At 44.2% G+C, this 27,516-nt stretch overlaps 1 protein-coding gene across 1 annotated transcript in view; it reads right to left on the reverse strand.

Moving 5' to 3' along the window:
* The window catches only part of LOC146855442 (uncharacterized), a 181,448-nt gene extending 156,813 nt beyond the window's left edge, over positions 1 to 24,635 (reverse strand). Inside the window, exon 1 of the mRNA XM_085650608.1 lies at positions 24,276 to 24,635. Coding sequence (XP_085506734.1) covers positions 24,276 to 24,594 — 319 coding nt within the window. The 5' untranslated portion in view covers positions 24,595 to 24,635. The remainder of the gene's footprint in view (positions 1 to 24,275) is intronic.
* Positions 24,636 to 27,516: the final 2,881 nt, after the last annotated feature.

The raw sequence follows: 27,516 nt of genomic DNA on the forward strand, positions 1-27,516 counted from the left end.
CATTGACTCTGAGCGTGGGTGTAGTGTGCAGCCTGGGATCTTCCCATTGCCCAGAAATTCAGAGAAATTGCATCTGAGGCCCAAGTAACTGGACGAGGAGAGGAGATTGGGTTCGCGCCCTCCAGGTAACGTGTGTCAACTCCTGGGATGGGGCGTGGGCTCGGAGGGAGATGCTCTGGGCCTCTCTCTCTGTCCTGCAGCGCGAGCCTCTGCTTCGGCTCGGATTGAGGCCCGTGTGCCGGCGGAGTGGCAGCACCGGGGCCTGAGTGCAGCTGCATTTACTGTGTTCTATCTTATCCATGTAGGGGGGCAACTGTGGCCGGAGACTAACCACAAGCCAGCACGAGTGGCGGTGGGACCACCGGAGGCACTGTGAATGGTGCCAGAGTAACTTATATATTGCATTACTTCTACATGATGTAGTATCTGATGATTGTATAACGCATTGCTTTATTTCTCCACAACGGTCTGCCTGTTTTGTCGTATTGCCCATTGCATTAGTTTGCCTAACGAACTGCCTGATTGGTGTGTTACGCATTGCACTAGGTTTGCATAACAAACTGTCTGATAGATGTCTTACGCCTTGTCTTAGTCCTGCATCAAGATCTGCCGGATTGTCGTATTACACATTGCATTAGTGTTGCATACCGAACTGCCGATATATGTGTTCCGCATTACATTAGTTTCTCATAAGCAACTGCCTGATAACTGTATTAAATGTTGCATTGCTTTTTCCTAACAGAGTACCTGAAAGGGGACCATATGCATTGCATTACGGGGGCATAGCAATTTACCACGTTGTTGCTTTACGCATTGCATTACAGTGACAGTACAAATCGCCAGATAGCCGTATTACGATCTGCATTATTCCTATGTTGTGAAGTACCTGATTCTTGCATAACGAAGTGCATATTACGACGTTACGATTACGTAGGATCATTTAGTTTAGCTCAATAATAATAGACCAGGGGGAGCATTACCCCGACGCATATGTTGGTTTAGTATTGTGCAGTCGCATCGTATATCTTTTTATAAACATATGCTTGTTTTTCTATGAAACTCGTGTGGAGTCTATTTGTGGTGTCATCATTGGATTGCTGTGAGCGTAATTGCAAATACTTTACACATTGGCCTTGAAGATAAGCCTGGCTGCTCGTGCCAAGGTACTAAGGGGTTGGAGCGGGGGCTATCTCTAGAGGCGACCTGTCTTTTCCCTAACTTTGGGGTTCGCGGGTCACTGTTTGGCCTACGGTACCTACCTAAGCCAACCAGGGATCCTGGGAATTCTAACAGGAGCCCTCTCCATTCAAAACTGTCCCGCCTTTAGAGCAATTTACTGAGGAAGAGCAGTTGAATGCATGGTTTACTGATGGGACTATTCAGTATATTAGCAGGGCAAAAGACAATCGCAATCGGTTGCATTCCAACCTGCTACAGAGACAGTGCTGCTGATGGGAGGAGAGAATAGTATGAGTCAGTTTGTTGAACTGCAAGGGGTAGAAGCAGTGACTGAGCAAGCCCCTTTTGAAGAGAACTTCATTGTGTATACTAACATCTGGGCCATTTACCAAGGACTGGTGAACTGGGCTCTGACCTGGCACAGAGATGGGTGGAAAATCACACGCACTCCTAACTGGGGTGGTGAGCAGCTGTGGAAAGAGATGTGGAAGAAAGGGCAATAGTGCCAAATCTATGTGGGTCATGTTGATGCCAATTGTCTGTCAGACACCTCCCTTGCATCTCTGTTCAGCAATAAAGCAGATCAAATAGCGAAAGTATGACCAGTGGTGAAATGGCCATAGCAAACTGGGCTCACACAACATCAGGGTATCTGGGAGAGAATGGCCCTTATGCATGAGCAGAGCAAAGACAAATCCTGGTCTCCAAAGAGCAAGTGTAACAAGCAGTGAAGGAGTGCCCTACATGTAACCAGACCAGGAAGATTCCCATGCACAAGAGGCCATGTGGGCATATCAAAAGAAGAGCTGCAGCTACCACAGTTTGAACTATATTTGACCACTGTTGAAGAAAGGTGGCAAAAGATATGTTTTGACTATGCGGAGCTTGCCTTGCAATTATGCAGTCCAGAAATCAACACCGGGGGTCCAAATTACCTAATTAGACACTATGGGGTGCCACATCAATCCAGTAGGACAGAGGCACACATTTTCATGGGAAAGCAGAACAGGACTAGGCTCATGAACAAGTGGTTTAGGTGATGTTACACATTGGGTTTTACCCACCAGCAGCAAAAATGATTGAGAGGTGCAATGGGTTGCTGAAGGGACAGATTCGGAAGTTATCAGGACATGAGAGCTTGAAACAATGGAGTAACAACCTATACAGAGCATTGTTTCAGTTAAATAAAAGACCAGTAGGACAACAGACTCCGTTTATTTGAATGACATGACAGGACCTGAGCCTACACCCACTATGATTATTTGAAAATAGACCCCGGGCCAGACTTCCATTATAGGCCACTCCGGGCAGCATGGAACTAGACCTATTTGCCCGAAAGGAAGGTGAAATGAAGACAGGACAGACTAAGGGGATTCCCTTGGGGATAGGAGTGAAAGTGCTAGCAGGAACATACGGCAGGACTGCCCCCTGGCCTATTCTGGTGAATAAAGGAGCATCAGTGTTGAGAGGAGTTATTGATCCAGGTTACAGAGGGGAAATCAAGGTGGTGCTGCTGAACCAAGGAGATACTGCTGTGTTGTACAAAACACATGACAGGATTGCACAACTGATGTGTGAGAAAGCACTATTCTCACAAATAGAGGAAATATCTGGACACTCCCAGATACTACCCAAAGAGGGGAGGAGGGATTTGGGAGCACCCTAAAGAATGTGCGGGTACACCATCCAGGGAAGAAAGCAGAAGCTGGAGAGATACTAAGCCAGGAAGTAGCAAGTACATGCGTTTTGATTTTGCCTGTATTTGTACCTGCAGTGAGGCTCACTCCACTGTCATGAATGGAGGGATTCCTGCCAAAGATTTGGTTCCTGTTTTCTCTGAGGACTGCAACTGTGGGAGCCATATGGGTACAGCTAAAAGTATACCAGAATATCACCTATGACCTCCATGTTGCCTGTGCACTGGGAGCACCCAACATCACAGATAATGAAGGGAGGGTTTCACTCTGTAACGTGCCGGTGCCTGGACGCAGATGGATGGCACCAAACCGATGACATGAAATGGGACAGACAGCAAATTCGCCAGGCCCATTGACTAAGTGAGCTCCAAGGAATTCCTGCAATGGTGCAGGCGCTGAAATCTATTGTAAACATAACATGCAAATACTGTCATTAAATTTTGCCTTTTGTGACATATTTGGTGTATCAATTGTAAGTATTATGAGTACTTTTAAGGACCATATCATTCTACCAGGGAATGTGGTGGTGGTCACCATGCAAAATAGGACATTGGGGGCGCAGGTTCCAAGCCTCCAGCATTACGTTTTATGTATCCGAGAATCGCATGGCCATTAATTTAGGCAATTATTTTATAATTAGATATAGAATAGGATGCAAACAAGCTCTACATGCAAGTATTAATAATCAAGTCATATTTCAGATAAATGTTACAAAAGGGAATGTTACACTGAATTATCCACTATGTGTTGAATGGGTACAATAGTTATGGTTCTTGCCAAATTTACGAATCAGAAAAGAATTAGGGTCCCTAATAGTTGGAGCAACTGGAATAGGAGTAGAAGCCTATAATTCCTTTGACATTTAAGCCATTAGGAATAAATTATCATCCACAGGATATAGTACATGTGAGTCTATCAAAGTTATATCTCAGTGGGGGCCCACTAAGTAAACAGGGATTGAACCAAGACTGGCAATGTCATATTTTACATATGAGCAATTTGGGGGAAACGTTCAAAAATGCACATGAATTGTCTAAAGGTATACAATGTATATTATGGCAGAATACTGTGAATCAACAATTCACAGAATTAAAAGCTGAATGGAGGCAGCTTCAGGGGGTGTACTGGAGACAACAATTGCAGTTACCCAAAGATATATGGGTCAAGCCAGTGACATTTCAGTGCGAGGGGGAAAACTGATATGCTCACTTCAAGGCAGTGAGAAGTAACCATCTTCCAGAGATATGGTGCCCTTCATATTACTTTCCATAGCATTTTGAAATGGGCGTGCCACACTCTGACAAGTTATGGACTGATCAGACTAACCACACAGTAGACCCCACAAAGTGTGGAGAATGGACCAAGGGTGGTTGGGGGGGTACTCATACAGGGAGACCATTAGATCCATGCATGCATGTTGTACTAGGAGAGTGTGAATGGTTGTCCATCCCATTAATGGCATGGACCTGTATCAAGATGGGACTGATTTTATTTGTTCTGTTACCAGTCACCCACTGCTCATTAGCGGCTTCATGCAAGCCAAAGGAGGCCAAGTCATGTGCATTCATAATCTAACTAGTATACTTGATATAAGCAACCCTGTATTGTACATACCTGCCAAATTTGCAACAACTGAGCTGGATGTGTAAGTTCAAGGGTCATTTGAATGAGAAGTCCCATTTGCCATTAAGCTACCTAGGTTAGGTGCTATTAGTAGGGACAGGTCACTTTTTCCAAATTTGACAAAGCTGCAAAGTATACAAAAGACTTAGCTAAGCAACGTATACATACCGCTTCACATATTCAGCAGTTAACAGAGCAACAGTGGTATGATATGTTCCTTGGCTGGGCACCAGGAGCCACGAAATTCTTAATCTGGTGTTAAGCCCCTTAATTCTGTTGTTCATTACTATTGCCATATTAACTATAATCATGTGCAGACTATCTGTCCGCACTAAACAGCTGTGTGTTAGAGTGAAAATGCTTAATGCAATGTTTGTTTACTGGACTCCGTAATAATCGGCCTGTAAAGGCAATCAAATGATGTAGTTTTTACACGCATTGACGCTCATCAAAAGGAGTGGCATGTGCACTATGTGGATAATAGTGTGCAGTGGACATTGTGATACAAAAGGGTTAACTAGCTTGGGCGGTGTTGATGAGGGAAAATGCATGCAGCACACCCATGTACCACACTGAGATAGCAGATGATCTTGTGATGCTTATTTTTGCCATTCCTAATAGACACATCCATATGTGCTGCCAGGGTGCTGTGTTTACTGTACCAGGCCGAGGCATGCGGATTGGGGAAATATACCATTGAGGTTATACTGTCCCCAAACAAGCCTGGGAGTCGTTTGAAGGCCCTTGGAGGATGATTCATTGGTACCAGTGAGAGCAAGGGGTGAGATGCAGCTGGTGGGGGTCAGAAGGATCCTGGGCTAGCTTAAACCCTGATAACACCACAAGAACTACTGATGCAGGAAAGGAACATGATGTTGTGCAAGCCAGCTTTTAGTGTATAAAAGGAAGGGTGCAGATGACTTGGGGAAGCTCAGATTTGCAGTCACCCCCAGGTGCTGCCCCTATTGCACCATTCCCAGAGAGGGAGAGAGGTCGGAGTGGGCTTCCCGGTGCTAGCTGATAAAGTTAAGTTCAGTATCCAGGGGTGAAGGGACAAGTTCTTGTACTTAATGTTGATTTACAGAATTATTATTGTGCGTTTGATTTACTGCATTGCAATTGATTCAAGACTGTTTTGCTATCATTTTGCTAGCATTACACTAGACACATGTTACTGTTTAGCCAGCAGTGCAGTGATACTTGATTGTGCTATGGTGTTTATCAAGCCATACTGTATAAAATACATGTGTGTGTGTGTTGCTCCTAACTGAGTGCCTTCATTGATTTGTACATGATTAATATTGCTTAGGTTGGTTGCCAGCAACCAGTCCAACACACTAGATAAACCAGTATGTTAATTCAAGGGGTTACAAACATATAGAATTGTTAAATGAATTCAATTTTAAGAAGAAAACAAAGTCTATGTTAGCAGGTACATTGACAAATATGGTAACGGGTTAAAGGAATGGGGCTTTTGATTGTGAGGTAACACAAAATGTTTTATTTGTGGAGGAAACCATGTTAGTCTGCTTTCAGACTTATAGAAAAATACATACTGAAGATAACTGCTACACCACCACTAATGCTTTGCAAGTGATTTTTTTAAAGACACTATTATATCCCTTAGAATCCTGTTCTTTAGGAAGGGTTCTTTGTCCTGTTCGAGGCAAATTCTGGTTAGAAATAAACGGGCATATTTATAAGCCCCCATCGCCACAGGAACATCACTTTTAACGACGTTCCTGTGGCGATAGGGGCTTCGACTTATTTACAAGGCAGAGTTAAGCCACTTAACGTAGCTTAACGCCGCCTTGTAAATAAGGCACCCATTCATGCTGTACTTCTGGTTAAAGGGGTGGGCAATGGGTGTTGCAGTGGGCGTTCCGCCGCAACACCCATTAATTTTGACGGTGCACCCTATTTACAAAGGTGGCGTAAAGAGGAGGCAGCACCAAAATTAGGACCAGGGAAAACCTGGTTTTAACATGGCAAAACGAGGAGGAATGCTTAATTTCTCCTCCCTTTTGCTGTTACTATGTTTTCTGCATTTTACAGCACACATAGAAACAGCACAATGCCATGAATGATCGTTTTTGTGCAGGAAAGTGTCCCTTCCTGCACATAAACATGATGATTTGCAACTTCTATGTGTGCTGCACAATGCAGCATGCATAGAAGTTTCAAATCGCCATTTGTGATTGTTTATGTGCTGGAAGGGGCACCTTCCTCCATATAAACAATCCTTCCCTCAACGCAGGCACTCTTCCACATGGTGTAAGGGTGCCTGCGCTGGCACTAGGCAGCCTAATTTAGTGCCAGCATTAGGGACAATGCAGGGATGTGCCATATCTTCGTAAATACGGGTCATCCCTGCATTTTCGGAATAGCAGAGAGTGGTGTTAGCATTTTGTGCTTGAGGCCACACTACGCTATTCCCTTGTAAATATGCCCCAAAAGGTCTAATTGGTGATTGGTTATTCTATCAAAAATTTCATGAATAAAGAGAGGCAATGGAACATCAGGCACTTCAACTGAATAATTAAAGTGTCCTACTTGAGCATTTTATGAGTGGGTATCATTAGGAGAGTACACAGTGCAAACAGCGGCCCAATGGAAGAGCGTGATATATGATGTCGTGAGTGTGCAAAGATCAGAGTGTGCTAGTATTTGTGATTAAAGTTAGATTGCTCATGATAACAGATGAATATACATGCCACATTAACAACAGAGAACTGCCTCTTACCCCCTTTCTGCACAGCAAAGGACTGGCATAAATGCGTTAGACTTTGACATATCTATGCATGAGAAGGATTTGTTGAATTCCTGGGGTTAAGGCTTTTGGCAACCATTTATGAAACATGTGACTTAGGAAGATCCAATCAGTAATTGGGAAAATATTTTTACTTCTGAGGGTGGGAGGAGAGGGCAAGTAGGGGATACATTCATTCTAGCTGGTCCAGTAGTATTACAAAATGCACAAGCCCTACACCTACCTTAAGGGTTTCCTGAGCACTCTCCAGCAAACTGAAGTATCAAACTGGACTACATAAGAAAGCTTTTAATGATAAAATTAGAAATAGCATGATGGGGCATAGGGGTGGGTTGAAGCCTCTGCTGTCCAAGAGCTTTCATATACTTAAGGTTTGTGGGTTATCTGTTACTGGGTTATTCTGCCATTGTGAGGTATTGATGACGTATCATGGGGCCATATCATGAACACTGTATGCCTGTGGAAACATTGGTTTGAGCATATGCATGTTTACATATATGCATGCATGTATGTATGGATGGATGTGTGTGGTGTTTGTATAGAGCGACTCTAGCCAAAAAGCAGTGCAGCGCTGCACAGGGTCAAAATCAAGCACACAGGTAATGAGTGATAGGAGAGGTGGCTGATTTGTGTACGGTTAATGCATTATGATATGGCATTCTTAAAACAGGTGCTTCTTCAATTCTTTGCTAAACTGAAGCAGCATTGGGGTGGTGATGATGGCTATGAGTATGTTATTCAAGATCCTAGACGCTTCAATGGAAAAGGCCTTCTGCCTTGTTTTTTTCTTTATTACACTTCTTAGTCTGCAGACTGATAGTGTTCTGACTAGGGGTTTGCCAAGAACCATGGTGAGCTTGTCTGCAAGATAAGCAGTGGTGCTGGTTGTGATGGATATGTAAATGATGCGGTCGTTTTGAAGATGGTGCATCTGGCAAGGGGCGTTGATGTTGATGTAATCCTGTCTTTCAACCCCTGTATGATACATATTGTGATGTGTAGGATGCCCATTTATGAGTGCCAATGAGTAGTCCGGGAGGCCATAGAACATGGCAATCCAGATGCAAAGGTAGGAGGGCTTAAACAGCAGTTTTGAAATCATGAGTTGGTACCAGGCTGTCTTTGTTGTTTTGGCAATGTCTTCTTTGATGGTGAGGTCGATTTCCAGGGTGAATCTAGATGATCTGACATTTCGTGAGAGTTGGAGCTTGAAACAGTGGAGGCTTAGGTCACTGAGCCAGGTTTCACTATTTCATGGTTGTTGTTCCTGGTAAATAATTGGAGTTCCATTTTGGTTAGGTTGAGAAGGCGCTGGACATCCAGTTCTTGATGAGACGCAGGCAGTGCATGAGGCATTGGATGCCTGAAGCAGCTGAGCCTTTCAGGTAGAGTTCTGTATCATCAGCATATTGGTAAATCTTGATGCTGGTATCTGTGAATAGAGCCCCAAGTGGCTTCATGTAGAAGTTGAAGATGACCTGGGATGGTATTGAACCCAGGAATATTTTGCAGTTGACAGGGATCTTTTGGGATCTAGAAATGGCCATGTGAACAAACTGGTGTCGGTTGGAAATGTAAGAGAGAATCAGTGAAGGATATTACCATTGAATCCCGTTCGAGACTTGAGGGTGGGATGAATTTTTGTATCAAAGTCAGCTGAAAGGTCGAGCAATATCAGAAGCTATGGATCATTTCCATCTGTGGTCAGGAGGGCATCGCCTAAGATGGGTACTGTTGGAAAACGAGGCAGCATCTGTGAGGCCTGCACAAATAACATGACTACATTTGTCCTTCACTGGGAACCAAACACCCAATTGTAGCGCCTGACTCTCAGAGGGTAGCGTTGCAGAGCAGTCTGAGGCTTACTCAAGGGAGGTGGTGTGGGCTAGTAATCGCCATTTGCAGGTGCACAAAAATAACACTCAATAATTGATTGCCCAGTCTGTACTTTGCTTTATAAAAGTAAGAGTACATTTATTAAACACACACACCACTCAATACTATGCACCAATTTACAAATATACATAAGCTGTTGGAATTACTTTGTGACATTGCATAACATCTCCACCCCTCCCGCTGGGGGTGGGGGTCTAGTACCACCACTCCCATGTATGCACATCAACTTGCCCCCAATGCAGTTAGTTGAACATAACCTGGAGCGAGGGCCCTGCGCACTGGCACCATCCCAGTGGCGACCCACCCCATTACCTCAACAAGCATTAAAAAGGGGTAAACCTGCCTTGGTGACACATGACCCTGACTGAGCATCTCCTACTGACTATAAAGTATGCACCTCTATATCTTAAGGGCTAGCAGTCTGGGGTCTTCACCTAAGCGCAGCAGCAAGAATCCATGTTTACGCACACTTTAGAATGACAGTACTCATCACCTTGGTTGACCATTTGAATGCACTGCAATTACAGCCTCTAAAGGCATCACAGATGAAATCACAGGATTACGCATATACAGCCAGACACCCTAGCAGGACTGTCTGACAACATAACCCCACTTGGCTTATGACATCACCTTACACCAGCACATCACGTTAAACAAATGAACTTCAGTCCCTCTGAAAGAAATAACTATTAGTAAATGCATTTCGGTGCAATTACACCACTTCACCTCCAGGGGATGCCCTTCTCCAGACATCCCCAACTCAGCCCTTTCCTCTGTGATGCACTTCGTAGGACACCCTCAGCTGCAGAACATAAGTTCCAGCCCAGAAGGTGAAAGACGCTGGCTGAGCCCTTGAGGGGTTATTCTTTCAGGTGCCCCATGAAACTTATGGGGGGACGGTTCTCCGTTAGGCTGGGGGGAGGCTGCGGTTCTCCTGCAGCCCCCATGCACTGTCTTCCACTCATGAGGGTGACCCCCCTCGTCTGGAGGCCACCCAGTGCCAAAAACGATGTTCTCCCCATGCCTTGCAAGGCATTATGGGGCGCTTAGAGCTCCTTTCCGTGAATATTAGATGAGCGGCTCTCCCGCTGTGCCGGGGAGAGCCGCGCTGGCGATGCTGGCGGCTTCGCCGCTTCTTCTCCCTTTGGCGGGGGGGCCCGGTCCCACCCGGACTCCCAGGTGCTGCGAGGCGACTCGGGGAGCCCACCCCCGGCTGCTCCTTCTGTCCTCACGCCTCCGTTCTTCCTGCTCGTGTTCCCGGTCTCACCCGGGACCCCCACATGCCTCCTTGAGGGAGGGCAGCCCGGAGAGCCCACCCCCGGCTGCCCGCACCGGCTCCCCGCACGGCCAGCACCCTTGCGTGCTGCCGCGGGAGCCGGCACAACTCTTCTCGTCTGCCCGCTCCAGCGGGCAGACACGCTGCCTTCCCAATGGATCGGTTCTTCGGGGGGAGTGCAACGGCACCCCCCCACCTCCTCCACACTCGGGACCCGGGGATGGGGTCCCGGGCCCCAGAACATCTTCGGGTGGGCGTGATGGCGCTCCCCCCTCGCTCCGTATCGGTGGGGGCCAGGGTGGGCTCCTGGACCCCTGCCTAGGGCCATCTTCATAGGGAGCGCAACGGCGCTCCCCATCCACCGTTTTCGGCGGGGGCCAGGCTGGGCTCCTGGCACCCCGCGGGGGTACCTTCACGGGGTGTGCGACGGCGCACCCCAACTTTTCTTCCTTTTGGGGGGCAGCCCCCGGGACCTGACCCACCCCGGGGGCAGTTGCCAGACCGGCGGCGGAGCCCCACGTGCTTTGTTGTCGGTCCCATCAAAGGTCAAAGGTTGTGTACCTTCTGGGGGCCATATCTCAGCCCCCAGGGGTCCGATCTTCTCCATTTTTGCGTCCTCTTGCTCCTGGTGGCGCCCCCCCCCAGCCACTGGGCGCACTCTCCTTCCTCCTCCGGGTCTCCAAGGGGGTGCCTTCTGCAGGGAACGGTCTTCACCGGCTCCCTGCACCAGCCCTTTGCCCGGCTCTGGTTCTGGGCCCCTCTTCTCCCTGCGCAGAGGCCCCTGCTTCTGTGCACCGGTCCTGGGCTCTTCTTCTGGTGCTGATAGGGTCCTGGGGGCAGTCAGGGGGTCTCTCCTTCCAACTGCCCATTGCGCCAGGCTCCAGCACCTTCAGCCTCAGCCGACCACACCCCAGAGAGAGCTTCTCTTCCTGTGCAAGCACTTTTTAAAAGTTGAGTAGGGGGCTGGCAGGAAGTCCCTGTTGGTCCTATCAAACAGCGACACATCACTTTCCTGCCCCTGCTCCCTCCTTCTTGTCCAGCCTCTGGGTTTGTTCAAAATGGCGTTGTCCAGTGTCTCTGGCCACATGGCCTCTGAAACCCAACTCCTTCCACACTGCCTTCCCTCCTTGGTGCAGCCTGGTGCCTGGCACCCAGCGACAGCAGTTGATGGATTGGCCTGCAGCCCCTCCCATCTTCCTTTCGTGGAGAGGAGGCCCTAGCTTGTGGAAGAAAGGTTATCAATCCATCCAGCTGAGGTCAGCCCTCAGCCTGGGTCTGGTCCTGGCTAGCTCAGAGGAATATGACAGTTCTGGATGACCCAAAAGCAGTACAAATATGACTTTGGACTCTGCAAAATACTTCTTTTCACATTTGCTACAGTGGACTTAAGTGCGTGTCTGGAATCTGTAGGCCTAATTAAAGTGAAACTAGCCCCTGGCTCCACATTCCCATAGGGGAATAAGGAAGTGAAAACACAGTAAAACACACTGACTTTCCCTGGCATGTCTCTTCCATCCTGAGTTCACTGTGGGTGAGTCCCAACTTATGAGGCTCCCCCACAGTAAAAGCTCCACAATAAGGTGCTCAAAAAGCGAAAAATCCGGGCGGCCCATAGTGTCAGAACCACCTTCTAACAGGTACGGTAGGAGTCTCCATGCTGCAGCGTGATCCAAAGCCAGACTAGTGATCCTGCAGGTGATGGTTACAATTAATTTGATCCTGGATTTGAACTTGGACTGTTTTTTCAATGGTCTTGCCAATGAATTGTAGGGGAATATTGGACCAGTTGTTGGTGAAGCCATCAAGGTCTTGTGTAGGTTTCTGTAGGAGTGGGAGCATCTGGCCTGTGCTGAAAGCTCCGGGGAAGGTGCCTTGAGTGAGTGCAGCATTAACAATGGTCAGAGAACATCCAAGAGAGCTTTGATGATGGATGAGGGTAAGACATCACCTTCATAAGAAGTGGTTTTGTGAGTGAGATCTGTGAGAGACAGTGGCTTTGGAGGATGACCAATGCAGGATTCTACAAGAAGAGGAGGGCTCATCTCCATTTGTACAAGTTCAGCTGGTTTCTGTAATTTATGCATCCAATCACTAGTGGGTCCATATAACATTGGTTGTGATTAGCACAGATGTACTGTTATAGCTCTCGGCCCGCTGCCGAGAGCTATAACAGTAAAGGTCTTCCTCCTGAGTAGGGAGAGAACCTTTAAAAGCTATTATTATCTGAGGTAGAAAGGCCATAACACTACAAGATCGTTCCCATCAACTGAGAATAGAATGCTGTAAATTAACAAGGGAGTAACAGAAAACAACCATTGGAATGTTGTATTATAGAAGAAGGTCTATTCCAGGTATTATTGGCCCTGGACCACTTGATTGTCTTCAATGGAGCTGCCACATTCAAATGTTTTAATACATTTGTGTCTGTTATTGTAAATTTTATGAAGTTGTTCGTTACTGACAATGCTGCAGAAGAACATATTTTCACTAGCTGGAAACAGTGTGGTAAACTTAGGACTGTTTCCATTCAAGATACATAAAACTACTATCTTTAATGTAAACTGTAGTAACAATGTTCCTGCACGATGTATATTTCATAATGAAAAAGTATGACTTCCAATTAATTCCGAACATATTTCTGTGAAGCCTGGATTTTTAATTTTTTTTTGTTGGTGAAATATGGTTAATTTTTGATTGCTTCATTTCGTGAAATATGCAAAAAAAATCACACTCTTTTTGGAGCAGGTGACTGCTTCACCCACAAACTATCTCGTGAGACATTTTCTGCTCGATCCAGTCTCCTACTGGTATCTCGTGAAACGTTGCTATGCAACGTACATGCCAGCATGAAAATTGTCACGTAAGAGACCCACAAAACACATTTCACTCAAAAATCATTATTTTGCTATTTTTTTAAATAAAGTCATGAGATTAAATTGCACACCCCTACTTTTTGGCATATTTTGTTTTAGGAATAACCAACTTCCTAAAATGTGTACAAAAACAAAATCAGAAATTAACTGTGTATGTGTTCGATAAACTCATATAGTTTGTGGAAACTTCTGATTAGGTGTATATATGATTAGGACCGCGGGTACACTTTCACAAAGCGAGATGCACACTTCTGCACTAACCAGTCTTTGCACAGGCCGTACTGTGCGCATTACACGGCGCCTCCTCTCACCGCGGATCAATATTGTCTTCCCCAGAGTGCGCCGCCCCACTTCATGTCCGCATCTCAAACTATACCTTAGCTCTCAGTCCCTGGCGTCGCAGCTCCCACAGCACCCACGTGACTTGTCGACGATGGAAGTGGGTCAGGCTTGCTTACTCGGAGACAAACAACCATGGCTGTTCCTCTCATTAAATATTTCTGCTTACGCATCCCAACTGTTTGTCAAACTACGTTCTTATCTTGGAAACATGTAAAAACTGCACCGTTCATTTCCATTTCTGACTGAAGGGTTACTAATACCTACAAGTGCCGCAAAGCCAGGCAAAAGCAGACTAAAAGAAAGCACATTAAAAAGCTTGAATGTCTACCGCTGGCCACCCACTGATAAATCTACCTTCCATTGCGGCAAAGTATGTGCTGTTTGCTTTCGGAATTTCGTGGCACGTTGCATATAAAAAAAAAACTTTGTCTGCCCCAGAATAAATTCTCAGGATAGCTAGAGACTTTTTAAGCAATATACTTAGAAGAACGTCCCACAATAAGCCTGCATTTCTAAACCGAATTTAGATCATTCAAAAGAGCAGATAATATGATTGTTTTCCCTTTAAAATTATTTCATATCCTTTGGCATCGAGGTTTCGTTTTTTATTTTTTGAAAATCCTGCTGCTGATTACATCTCCCTTAAATTAGAACTCAAAGTTATTCCGCTGATATCATAAATGCTCAGTTATAGATTGGGGATTATATATTCACAGTGTTATTTGCAAATTAAAATTACCATTTTGTATCGGACGAGAGGAAATAGTGCAGAACGTGTAGCCGTTGAAAAAATATCCCAATAATTCCAGTTTAACTTGCAGACACACTAGTCTTAAGGCATTAATTCGGTACTCCTCGCCTTCTGCAAACGGGGCGTCGAGGCACGCGCCCTATGTTTACTTTCAACACGTTTGGGTGTTTTCTCGGTGTTTTAATGCTGCCTACTTGATTTGAAATTCAAATTGTTTTGCGGATATGAAGCCACTACCCCAGTTTACCAGCTTCTCTGCTAGCTTCCCGTGTTTGTAAAAAGACAGTTTCCCTGCTGACTGTCACGGTACAATCCGCACCTTGGGTCTTGTGGCAGGCCTCTAGAGGCTGGAAACTGCGCGAGAGCAACATATAGGGAGCCATTTTGGCATCTCAATGTATACACAATGGGCTGGAGGTCTCATCATTATTTGGATTTCCCAGAAATAGGCACAGAGGAGGTTGTCAAGTACTTTGACCTATAGTGGCAGCCAGCATAACGGCGACTCTTCCACCTCTTTAAACTCAAACCTTCCATCTGCCACAGGGTGCCAGAGGATTATTAGCATTTTAGGAATGAACCCTGAAAAAAGTCCCTTAAAAGATCCTCAGCCCTACAGCTTTTTTAATAAAAAAATATTGTAACCCATCAGACCAACCGGAAGTCAAATTTCAACATGAAGGACGTCTCAGACCTACCAAGACGTAGCAGAGATTTATGCAGTGGAAAGACAATCAAAAGCAGAAGTCAAGGGAAGGTCTAAGAGATTCCACCAGTGATCGTGGCCCTCCCAGCCCTCCTGAAGGTCAGAAAGAAAGGTCAAAAGGGGACCCTGCAGAATAAGGCTGTCATGCTCTCCCTTGCTGGAAGCTCTGTAGAAGGCTTGTGCCACATTCTAACTCTGGATTTTCTGCAGAGGGCAGCCAGACTGCACCTTCTGTATCAAGTCCATCAGCAAAATGATCCGCAGCCCGTTATCACACTGCACCAGTCGCCACTGGGTGCCTGATGAACAGGTGTAGTGGGAGAGCAGAAAATCAGGTCCAGAGAACGCCACGCTCAAGAGAAGAGGTAGATGAGAGTGAAGACTAGAAAGGTGGGTAAGGGGAAAAAGCTTTGGACAAACTTAGGTGCCAGTATTCAATGACTCATTGGATGGGGTGGTTGTGCATTAGAGGGAATGCTGGTGCCCCTTGTGAAAAGGAGACCTTTCATCACGTGACCCTTCCCTCACAGTAACCCTCCAGGTCTGCTCCTGCTGCTTGGCCTCCACGCACTGTCTCTCAAACCCTAATATCTGGAATGTCATCCACACAGGCCTACATTTACTGTCATTCAAGACCCAACCATGGCACACGACAATACATTTGGAGATGCAGTAGGACTCACGGTATTTTGCTGTGGTTCAAACACCACACACTGTGAATGTCATGCAAGGATCCAATCCCACTCAGTGTTTCTTCACTCCATAGCCCCCCTCTAGTGATGTCTCTAAACGACAACTGAAGACAGATCTCATAATCCTAGGGGAGGAAGTCCAAGAGCAGGTGGAAGGACACAATAGTGAAGTAGGAAGGCAAGATGCCCGCCATCACACAGAATTCTGTAGCAATCATGCAGCAGGACAGTCAATCAAATTACTCCACTGTGTCCTGGGCTTCTAAGGCACTATGAAAAGTCAAGGAAAGCAATAGCGTACCAAAAACTTTGTGCCAGCAAAGAGTCCCATCCAGTCACAAACCGTTCCAAAATGAATTACATTTCCTTTTTAGATGATATGGCACAAGGCCCTACTAGAAACATGGATCACAACTGTAAAGAGAGCCTTGAAGTGATTTTACTACAAATTCATTGCTCTGACTTTGTAGAGGGGATACAGCCTTTACATTGCGGCAGTTTCCCCGCATGTTGTTACATCGCATGAATATGCATGGTAAAAGTATGTGATGTAATGGCATGTCGTTGTAATGACAACGCGTGGTGATACCCGCATTGTAATGGCACGCGTTGTATTAGTACGCATTGTAATGAGTCATATTCTTTGTAGAGCCATGCAGAGGCTTTGTGGATATGTCGTCTAGTTGCTCACCTCTCCCTTGCTTAGTTTGCTCCAACAGAAGAGCCCATTGCTTCTTACCAAACTGTATTGGATATATCAAGCCCAACTTATTAAGCTTCTGAAAGGGGATCCTATAGAAGGTCGTAAAAGTCATGTCATGGGATCCTGCTTTTCCTATGCTCATCAGTTTTTAATTTTGCTCCAAGACCTTTGTTCATTGCAGACGACATCTTGGGCCGTCGTGACTTACTAGTCTTGGTTTGCAATACATCCTAGCCGCAATGAATGGTCTTATAAAAAAACAAAAACACCTGCAAAGCTGAGGCGAAACCTACAGATGTTCGATCTATCTTTCAAAATGGAGGCCCTCTGGACGCGGGAACTGCATTTAAAAGCTCTGTTTTTTATGAAACTTTTAGACTTTTGACTCCGTGCAGTTTTCCTGGCATCCGTCAACACATTTTATACCAATGTTGTCATCAAATTCAGTGTTATGTTTTATGTTCGTGTTTCAAGCACATTTACAAATTTCCCAATGTATGTGTAATAAATAAACTTGAAACATTTTGGAAAGAAGAAGTGTAGCACTGTTTTAGGAAACATATACGCTTTTTTCCAAAGTGGTTGGTCTACGACTAGAAGATTTTCATTGCAGCAAATCTATTCAGGTCCATTTTCTCTACCTCTTGGTTTTTGAGGGATATCTTAAAGCTATATCTTCCTCTTTGCACAGGCAACAGTTTTCCAGGGTATTAAATAAACTTGAGGCATCCTTGAACGGCTTTTGGACCTCATGTTTGTGGCCATCGAAATGATGGTACACCAAATGAAAAAACGACCGCATTATCAAAAACAAATTGATTGAATGTCTCAACATACAATTTATCTTCCAAGAAGTCCTGTAAATACGACTATTATCTCTATATAATAGAACAATCAGATATGCATCATTCAATGTCATGTTGAAGCCAGATCCATCTGTAGCAAAATGCAAGAAAAATTACCAGTTTTATTAAGATGAATCTTTACTTTTGGCTAAATAATCTCTACCCAAAGCTGCCTCTTGCTTTCCTGCTCCTCAAACCTCCTTCAACATGACCCCTAAAATATTTGAAAGTATGGTAAGCATTGAAAGAAGCTACATAAATAATGTCAAAGGCAATCATGTCTGCATCTCTTTTATCCTGGGCAAATTAGGGTGGTGATGTGCTAAACAAACATATGTGCATGTCTTGGTAACACGTCAGTTATGTGCAGAGAAGCAGAGTACCACGTTTTATATGGATATTTCAGATTGCAATAGAATTTAATGGGTACAAGCAGTCAGGATAGGCAGCAAGGTGACTGAGAAACAGTGAGCCATTGAGAAGCATCAATGGAATAGAGGACATCTCGGTGGAAAACCAGGCGCCTAATTTGGGGCAATGAGATCCTTCTTTCCACCTTTCAGATTCCACCAAGCCCCTGCACCAACCATTACTGACTGCATCAAGTACTTGGCTCCTTCGTCCACGGTCTCCTCTTGCCTGTGCAGAAGGTAGGCCTAAGAGATGCCTAGGCAGGATCGCCAAGCTCAGGCAACACGGTGGAGGTTTATTGATGTTCTGGACATTTGCATGCTCCAAAGGCATTCAGGCACTCAGTCAACACCTCCTGGTACTAGTGCAGGTACTTCTGCTGGCTAATCTTGACAGTATGGCATCACTTCTCGGTGCCCCCAGCCTCTCAGTCTACACTTGCTGCATTACCAGCTGGGCTCCAGTAGCCTCACTAATTTCCAGACTCATGAAGACACCAGGACACGTGAATGCAAATGCGGCCAGGAGAGGGTTAAGGGCTGCCTGGGAGCTCATCAGAGCAGCTGCTTACTGTCACCACTCATGCGCTTTTCCCTTCACTGATGCTTCTTGATAGGAATCTACCCCTGTAAATGATATTATATTTCGTTTTAGGTGAACATTTGCCAATGCTTCAGAGTGGAGATAATCTCAGTTGAGAGACCTGTGAAACTCATCTGCTCTTCTATGTCTTAGTCCAGCATGGAATAATGACACAATTGGCCTTCATTTGTTATTCATACATTTAACTGTTTTTGATATACAAAATACATACGGTTACGAAATATGTCCAATGACCTTGCTACACAGCGTTTCCAATAACTTCAGGTGTCTTTAGCGCCTCAGAGCTCTTCATTAAAGGCAGAATTGTTAATTTACATTTAACGCAATGTATTTCAAAAATAAGCTATTACTTGGGATCATCAGTGCTTAACTTATAAAAAAAAATAAGTGCCAGGGCCCTCATCAGGAGGCCGCTGCAGCTTGTACCACCAACTGCCCTGGCAAGTAAGTGCCGGTGGGTGCCGAGCACCGGAAACCACCTGCTCAAATTAAGCACTGGTGATCATCCATCTTTTCGAACTTGCAACACTACTTATCTCAAATCAGCATTTCAGGAATCAATTTAAAATAAAAATGTCTTACTGCTATCTGGCTGATGTAAAAAAAAAAACACTTTTAACATTTAAAATCACTCTTCCTATTTCCAACTCATACAAAAGACATTCTTCATGGTCAGATGAATCAATGGTGTCACAAAAGTTGAATTGGCAAGAAATTCTCTACAAAAATTTCTCAAATCGAGAAACTTTGGATTGCATGTCAACATTGTAATTTAGTTCTCTCACTTTCAATTTAAGCAGGACTAAACTAAGGAACCATAAGCAGCCCTGGAAAAAATACTCAAACCAGCCCGCTCTCTTCATCTCCTCGTACAATTTCTCTGGTCATCTATTCTCCCAATGTATCTCCACTCTCACCTCTGCCACTTGGATCGCTTTCTCTGTACCTTTCCCTTCCGTTCCTCTCTTCTTTATCTTAATGCCTCCTATGGCCTACTGCAAAAAAAACTTGGGGACCTGGGGAAAGTGATAGAGGGGTCAGTAGCAGCCCTGGGCTTTCAAAACAGGCATCCAAGGGCTCCAGTCCACCAGGGAAATAAGTGTCCGGTGAAATAAAAGGCATGTCTGACTGTGAAACTCCCCAGGTGAGATAATATAACGTGGGAGCTCAAATACCTTAATATGATGTTCATGTTTCTACAATTTAACACTGAGATCTACAAGGTCATTCCCATAAATTACCTGGACAACGTAGCAGGCAAACTTTACAGCTCCAGAGGTAGTTGCAACACATGCTTCACCCAATTTTCCAGATTAGACATTAAAAGGCTTTCTAAGCAATGTACCTGGCAGACACCACATCCACTAATACCTCATGACTTTGGAACAAGTGACTCCCACCCCTCAAATTGCTGCCTCTCTATTATGATTCAGTAATAATCTAAAAACCTTTCTTTCACCATCATCCTCGGTCCATGGACTGAAGTCCCCTCACCCATTGATCCATTATATACCAAATCCCTTAAACTATATAAATCACCCGAATACTCCCTGTAACCTTATGCAGGGGCATGATTCCCACAACAGTGAAAGCGTTCGGCTGTCATCTCTGTCTGGCTCCAAGCTGGATTAAAATTCCATAACTGGCTGGGAGATATCAGACAGGATTCTTGTAGAGAACTTAGACCACCAAACTGAAGATGGATTCATCAGGTTCAATACTCCGCATAGACTTTCACAAAGATATGCAGAGACTCATCTGAATAGGATGATAATGACTATAAAAGGATGAAAAGAGCCAGTATACCACCTTGTTGGTTAATGACATGTGAGCCAAGGGGGTCTTGAGTTGAGTCTGTTGGTAGATGGTTTTAAAGGCTGCTAAGAGGTGACGCTAGACCAGAAAGAGCAGGTTGCTGCTGTCCATTCTGGGAAACGTGTCATATATAACTTGAATAGCAGCTGTGTCAGGTCTGAAGCAGGGTCTCAAACCTAACTGTCAGTCGCAAATGAAGGGGGTGTCATGGATTCAGCTCTGGAATAGAAAGTGATGTTTTTGATAAACAGTAGGTAAGGGATTGATTGGTAGTTGGTATGATCCTCACACCAAGATTATCTGTGTTTAGTGGCAGAAGAGTCTGTCCAGTTTATTGTGTGCTAGGGAAGATTTTGCCTGCCTAAATCCTTTCTGTAAGTCATCAACGGTCAATTGGAAGCTAATGGCTCCCCTCTGCTTGCATGTGAACTCCTTCCAAGAGCAAATAATAGGCTGAGATGGCCCATCTAAGCCTGATGGAATATGCAGGTGAGACTGGCGGGATCCTCGTTGATATTAAAGAGTCAAATCCTGCTTCAATGTCACATCCTGCTCGATTAGTCTGCTGGAGTTTTTAATATGACACTTAAATGCACACTTCAAAGAGGCCTCCCCTGTCACAAGCAAATGTTAGCTGACGCTTGGGCAGGGGCCTTTTTGTCCTGCCAGCCAGGCAGGCCCCAATAACAGTGGGACTCTGATTGACACTACAGTATAACAGCCTGCTTGACATGTCTGCAGGGTTTGCATATGACATTTTATGCACAATTCACAGGAGAGAAATACCAAAACAATTTATGCATATTCACTGTCTGGTTGCTGACATCCTGTGAAAGGCACAGGGACACAATAAGCTATAAGAGGCCTTTTCCTGCAACTGCTCAACTGACCAGTGGCAAATGGACCTGAATTGGGCTCTCCTGTTGGCATCTTCCTGCCACCCTGTCAGTCTCTATGTACCTTCCCTGATGCCTTGTGGAGCTGTAGACGTGCACTCCTATTGCGGATTGGGTCTTAAAGCACTTAACTCAGAAGGTAAAATCTTTGATCAGGATGAACCTGGTTAGTGTATCTGACCTGCACTCCTACACAGTCAGAGTAAAATTGCACCTAGGTCCTGTTCTGCTGCGACCATTGACTATCAATTGCAATTTTTGCTCTTGATGCTATTTCTACTTAAATTATTAAACAATCATATCTCCTGTTTTCCTTATTGGATGTTTGTCATGTTGGTTTCATTTTGGGTATTGCATTTAATTCGATGTTTCTAATTCATTTTGGGATTTTTATTGTTTTGCATTTTTACTCTACTATTGTTTTAGTACTGTATAAATACTTTACTCATTGCCTCTAAGTTAAGCTTGTTTGCTCTGTTTCGTAGCTATGAGGGGGTTGAGCACATGTTTATTTAGCAATTCCAGTGGTTCATTGTAACAAGGATTGTGATTATTACTTGGGTTGGGAACTTAAACCCCCCTCAACTAATAACCCAATTTCTTACACCGTCTTACACACACGTATTGTTGAGGAGGAGCTAGTGAGCTGTAGGTTACATTGTGTGCACATTTTGTAATTTTATGTTTAGTGTTCAGCTGTGTGTAATTTTTAAAATCAAAGGCAGTGGTTGAATATTGAGTACGCCTTAGATTGCACTGCCTGGATATCCTGAGGGCCAAGAGCTGCTAGAAACCGCTATGGAGGTTTCCAAATGAAACTCGAGGCCCAGGCCAAAAAGTGAGTGCTGGTAAGGATCAGGAAGTCCAGAATGAGAGGGCTGAGATTCTGTACATTGGTGTACCTAGTGCTGTGTTAAGACAGTAAGCACAACTGATTGTGAGAGTTTGTGAGACATACTGATGTCTGGGGTTTGGTGGTTTAAGTCCATCTGCCAAAGGTCATTTGTTACTGGTCCTCAAAAGTAAATAAATATATAGCCTGCGTCATCAAAACCCTCCAATCTTTGGGCAGCCTCATTAGGAAAAACAAGCCATTGTGGCTCACAGCTGGCAGAAAAGGACTACAGTGTAGAACCATTACTGCAGTGTTGTTTCAAGGGTAAGACAATTTAACATTTAATGAGTGTACAGCAGGTCTTCAGGCACGGCTTCAACAAAAACACAAATGGAAATGTTCAAATCCTTATGGTGGAAAAGCAAAAAAACATAAATACCAGCAGCATTCTCACATCTCTCACAGACCAGCAATCACACACTAACAGAAGAACTCAGTTATTGTTCATTTACTAGCATTATTGCTGTAAAAACAATAGTCGACAACCATCAGCGTAGCAGTCGCACACTATCAGAATTGCTCTCACCTTTGACAGACTATTTCTCCATTTAGATCTAATAGCACTTTGTGACAATGAATACAATCAGAACTAGCAATTCTTCCTATCACGAGATAGCCCAGAAAGGCACTTTGGGAAAGAAAATAGGTCTAGATTTCATTCTCAACTACAAGTAACACCTATTCGCATTGCCAAAACTTGTTTGTTTTTTTATCTTTCCTGTCAGGATTGGGAACAGGTGGTTTAAGTTGCATGCAATTCTGATGTTGTACAAGAGCACAGTTCAATGGGTTTTGGAAAAGCTCAATTCAAACTGATGAGAGAGTGAAAAGTCTTTAAAGATTTGTACCTTGTTCGAGGTTTTGCCCAAGGATGAGGGGAATATGCTGAAAATGTGAATGGACATCAAAGTAATTACAAAACAAGTTTGATTGATGAAAGGTTGTTGGCTATAGTTACAGTTAGTATATGATTACAAGAGCATACTATAATTCAAGAATAACCCTGATTCTGTGCAGCATGGCTAAAGAATTTCAAAAAACACCCTTTAACGTGACAGGCCAGGTTATTTTGTAAACATCATTCCATATAATGACACGGCTGCTTTTTCTTTCTTTGTAGTTACTGATCTGAGTTGGATCGGTAACTAAAAAGAAAAACATTGTGCAAAAGTTTTTTTTATGGTGGGTAGAGGGAAGCAAAATGGGGGGACAACCATGGGCAGAAGCAACACGGGATGGGAAAAGCAATATGGTGGCCTGGCTGAAGGGAGGTAACACTGGCAGCGCGGGTGATTGCAAGTAACATGGAGGGCGTGGTAGGAAGAGTAGATGAAACAAGGAAAGATAGCAAAGTGAAGAACTGGGGGAGCAAACAGTTGTCAGAGCAATGTGGAGTGGGCAGGAGAGAAGCACATGGCAAGAATGCAAAGGGGTAGTACATGAAAGCATGAAAAATGGACCTTAACAAGAAGCACTTGGGAGTCAATAACCAACATTAATGCAGGGCAGAGAGTAGTACATGAGAGTGCAGCTGGAAAACACATTAACTCCCATGAAGTGCTTAACCTAAAAGAGAAAATGTGTGTTTTAAAAGCAAGCCAATCGAAATAGATGGTAAAGAGGGTATGCTCCATGGGAGGGACATGAATAAGAAGCAAGCGAATGGGAGTGACAGGAAAGCCAACCAATGATGAGCAATGGGTGGTCTCCTAGCCCGCATATATTCTTAGTAAGCTCACAATATGTCTTACAACAGACAGCACATGCCCTGCCTAGGAGGTGAGACCTATAATGAGGGAATTCCTTTTAAGGCGGGTTATGGTTTGCAAGAAGAAAAAACGGTGAAATAAACCATTTCCAACTGGAAAGTGAAGATGAAGGAAATAATTTTAGTAGAATAATAAATGTATAATATGTTGGACACAGCGCTGTGATGTGTGTGTGCTTAAATAGACGAGACTTTTAAGAGGGCCACCCCTCCTTCTAGTCACGGAAGGGATCAAGACACACCTAATTTAGGAATATGAGTACCGCCCCCACTCAAATCCGGATGTAAGCACACTACTTTAACTCTAATGAACCAATTTGCCTCTACCCTGTATCTACCAGCATACATCCCCTTGTAAAGGGGCCTCCTCCCCCCACCATGTTTACATTCTCTCTATTTCTATCTCTGTGCTGGGTTGCTTGTAGCACAGTACATTTTCATCATTCTGAGCATGGTGCTCAGTTTCTTCTTATAGTTAGGTTAGAACTTTTACCATTTCACTAATGAAATAAAGTAATCAAATTAAATACATACTTGAAGGGATACTCTTTGCAGTCTCATTGAGAGAGTTCTGACTGGCTGACATGCTGGAGGCAGATTCATTGAAATCTTCATTTTCAGAAAGAAATGGCGAAATGCTTCTACGAAGGTTGTCCAACTCATCCAACTCAGCGTCTCGTGCTTCATCCGCACTAGGCCACAAGGTGTCACAACCCACAAGTCCTTCTGCTTTTTCATGTGTTAAGGATCCTGGTGTAGAAACAGGCCGTACCTCTGTTATGGCTGGAACAGGTGTAAGGACAACTGTCTTTTCCATTCCATCATCAATGGAAGCCACACTTGGAACAAGCATTTTGGGGGATTCGTGGGTATCGGCACTTGGACGCAGTGTACTTCTCGGCTGCCATCTAGAAAATCCTGAAAACGGAAAACATGTTGAAAAATTGATTTTATAATATTTCAGAAAATTCTGAAAAAGCTGCAAATAGACCAAGGGCTAGTAATGAGGGGGCGGTGGGAAGATGTAGCCAGCTCCGCGGCATCCTGCGTATAAACAGCATACCTATTTACAAGCTATTAAGAAAGAAAGTGTCATCTTAATGTTTTTCTCTAAATTTCAGTCTGCATGAAGATATGTTTGTCTGTGAGACTATCAGTCAGTATTTAATTATGTATGCGAACATACTCATAATAGCCACTTACAGAGCGCAATACAATCTTACATTGTTGACACTTATTAATAAGTGGTTAATACTACCCAACGGAGTCCATTTAATCCATCTTTGAATAATGAAAGATTGGTTATGTAGAGATGCTTGATGAATTTGCATTACTCATAAACTCTGCTCTGCAGGTAACAGAACATCTCTGAAATAAAACAATTAATCCACTGAGCTATCTTACATAAAGCACAATGCTGTGGCTTAGGTATTACATGCTGTGCCCTGAAGCAGGGACACTACTATACTATCTTATGATGCTTAAGATGAGTGACCAGATATGGAATGCTTACCTCTGCTGGTTAGGGCACTTGCTGGAAGGTAACAGTGAAACGTGCTGGAGGGACATAGATATATCGAGGTACTATAACCTCAGTGGCATGCCATTGCCAATCAATTTCAAAACAAAGTTTATTGTGTAGTTACTTAAAACCAAGACAATATAAGACATTTAAAAACATGTTGTAGAAGGACAGAAGGATCAGTGGGTCCTTGCAATACCCTCTAGTGTGACTGGCACATAAAAACTCAGAATGTACAGTCAGCTTTGGTTAAGTTTAAGGTAATTTGGCTATTTAAAATCTATTATAGATAAACTGATGTAAAATGTATATGAAAAAAGTAAAAATAGTTCATCCACTACAAATTGGGCTAAATTCTTAACAATTGTTAAAACTCAATTACAAAGAGTTCCGACTTTACAATGCCTAATGCCCGTGGTGCAGGAACTAAGAGTTATCAATCCGCGGTCATCTCTGCGCTTTGTTGTGGATTGTTAAGAAGGTCCTTCACTACTTTAAAAAAATGCCAATTCTTGCCAGTTCAAGGGGAACCATGGTGCTAAAAATCCAGCTCATTGCATTGTTACATGTTCTTATGCCATGGATTAGAAAAAGTGGCTTTAAGAGTGTTCACCGGGAGTCGAGCAACGTCGGACAGCAGCAATGCAAGTGTAGAAAAGGTTCAGATTTGTAGCCGCATAGTCTGCACTTAACAATCTTGGAAAGCAGTGGCCAGTTTGGGTTGAGGTCTTTAATTTGTAATGCCAGAATCCTTACTGCCAAAATGTGGGCTAAGCAAGCTTTCCTGATTGTGCAATTCAGATAAGATTGTGCCTGAGGGCCAACATGGCTGTCGTTGTCATGTGATGCTGCCAGGGCCCTTAGAGGCGGTGTGGACTTAATATTTTATATAACCTCAGGGTTTTCAGTGGATGGATCCTGCATTTCGTCAGCACAGCAAGTAAAACAAGCTTTGACAAAGCCAATAGGTCTCCTATGCAAGAGCTATTGGCTTTGCAATGTGGTTCAGCCATGTTGTACATCAGCATGACTGCTGTTTAGCAAGGCTAAATCTTAGTGGTGTAGAGAAGAGCAGCATGGAGTGTCATAGAATGGAATGGTGAAGAGTGGAGTATAGTGTTGTAGAGTGGAGTGGCACAGAGTGGAGCCATGTACTGTGGCATAGAGCAGATTTGCGTAGAGTGGGCTGTGTAGAGTACCTTGGCGTAGAGTGTTGCAGAGTACAGTGGTGTAGAGTGCAGAGGCATAGAGTGCAGAGGCATAGAATTCAGTGGTGTACAATGCAGCATCGTAGTATGCAGTGACATAGATGAGAGTGTAGCATAGTAGAGTGCAGTGGCATAGAGAGGAGTGATGCAGAGTAGAGTAGAGTGGCATAGAGTAAAGTGGTGTAGAGTACGGTGGCGTAGAGTGCAGAGTAGAGCGGCATAGAGTGCAGTGGTGTAGAGTGATTCAGAGTGGAGTGGCAAAGAGTGGTGCAGCGTAGAGTGGTGCAGAGTAGAATATAATGCTGTGGAGTGCAGTAATATAGAGTGGAGTTCTGCAGAGCACAGTGTCATAGACTGGAGTGATGCAGATTAGAGAGGAGTAGAATGCAGTGTCATAGATTCAATTGAAATAGAATGCAGTGGTGCAAACTAGTGTGGCGTAGAGTTTAATGGCATAGAGTGCAGTGTTGCAGAGTTGAGTGGTATAGAGTGCAGTTGCACAGAGTAGAGTGGTGTAGAATGCAGTGGCGTACAGTGGTGTAGAATAGAGTGGTGCAGAATAGAGTGCAGTGGCATAGAGTGGAGTGCAGTGGAGTGGAGTAGAGAAAAGTAAAGCAGACTGGTGTAGAGGTCATCAGTGTAGTGTTGCAGAGTATAGTGGCATAGAGTGAAGTGACTTAGAATTCTGTGGCATACAATGCAGCGTCATAGAGTGCAGTGGCATAGATTAGCATGCTACATAGTAGAGTGTAATGGCATAGAGTGCACTGGTGCTGAATGGAGTGGTGCATAGTGGAGTGGTGCAGAGTAGATTGGCATAGAGTGCAGTGCCATTGAGTGGTGCTGGGTGCAGTGCTGTAGAGTGGTGCAGAGCAAAGTATAGTGGCATGCATAAGGGACTATTTGGCATCTAAATAATACACTGGATAATCATTGCTTAAATTATTTATCTGACAGATGAATTGTATACTGTAAGCAATAGTTTTTATTTTGTTTTCCAGTGCAGCAGGCTTTTAAAAATATTTGTAGTCATGACTCAAAATGC

Source organism: Triturus cristatus, chromosome 4_1 (assembly GCF_964204655.1).
Source record: "Triturus cristatus chromosome 4_1, aTriCri1.1, whole genome shotgun sequence".
Classification (NCBI taxonomy): domain Eukaryota; kingdom Metazoa; phylum Chordata; class Amphibia; order Caudata; family Salamandridae; genus Triturus; species Triturus cristatus.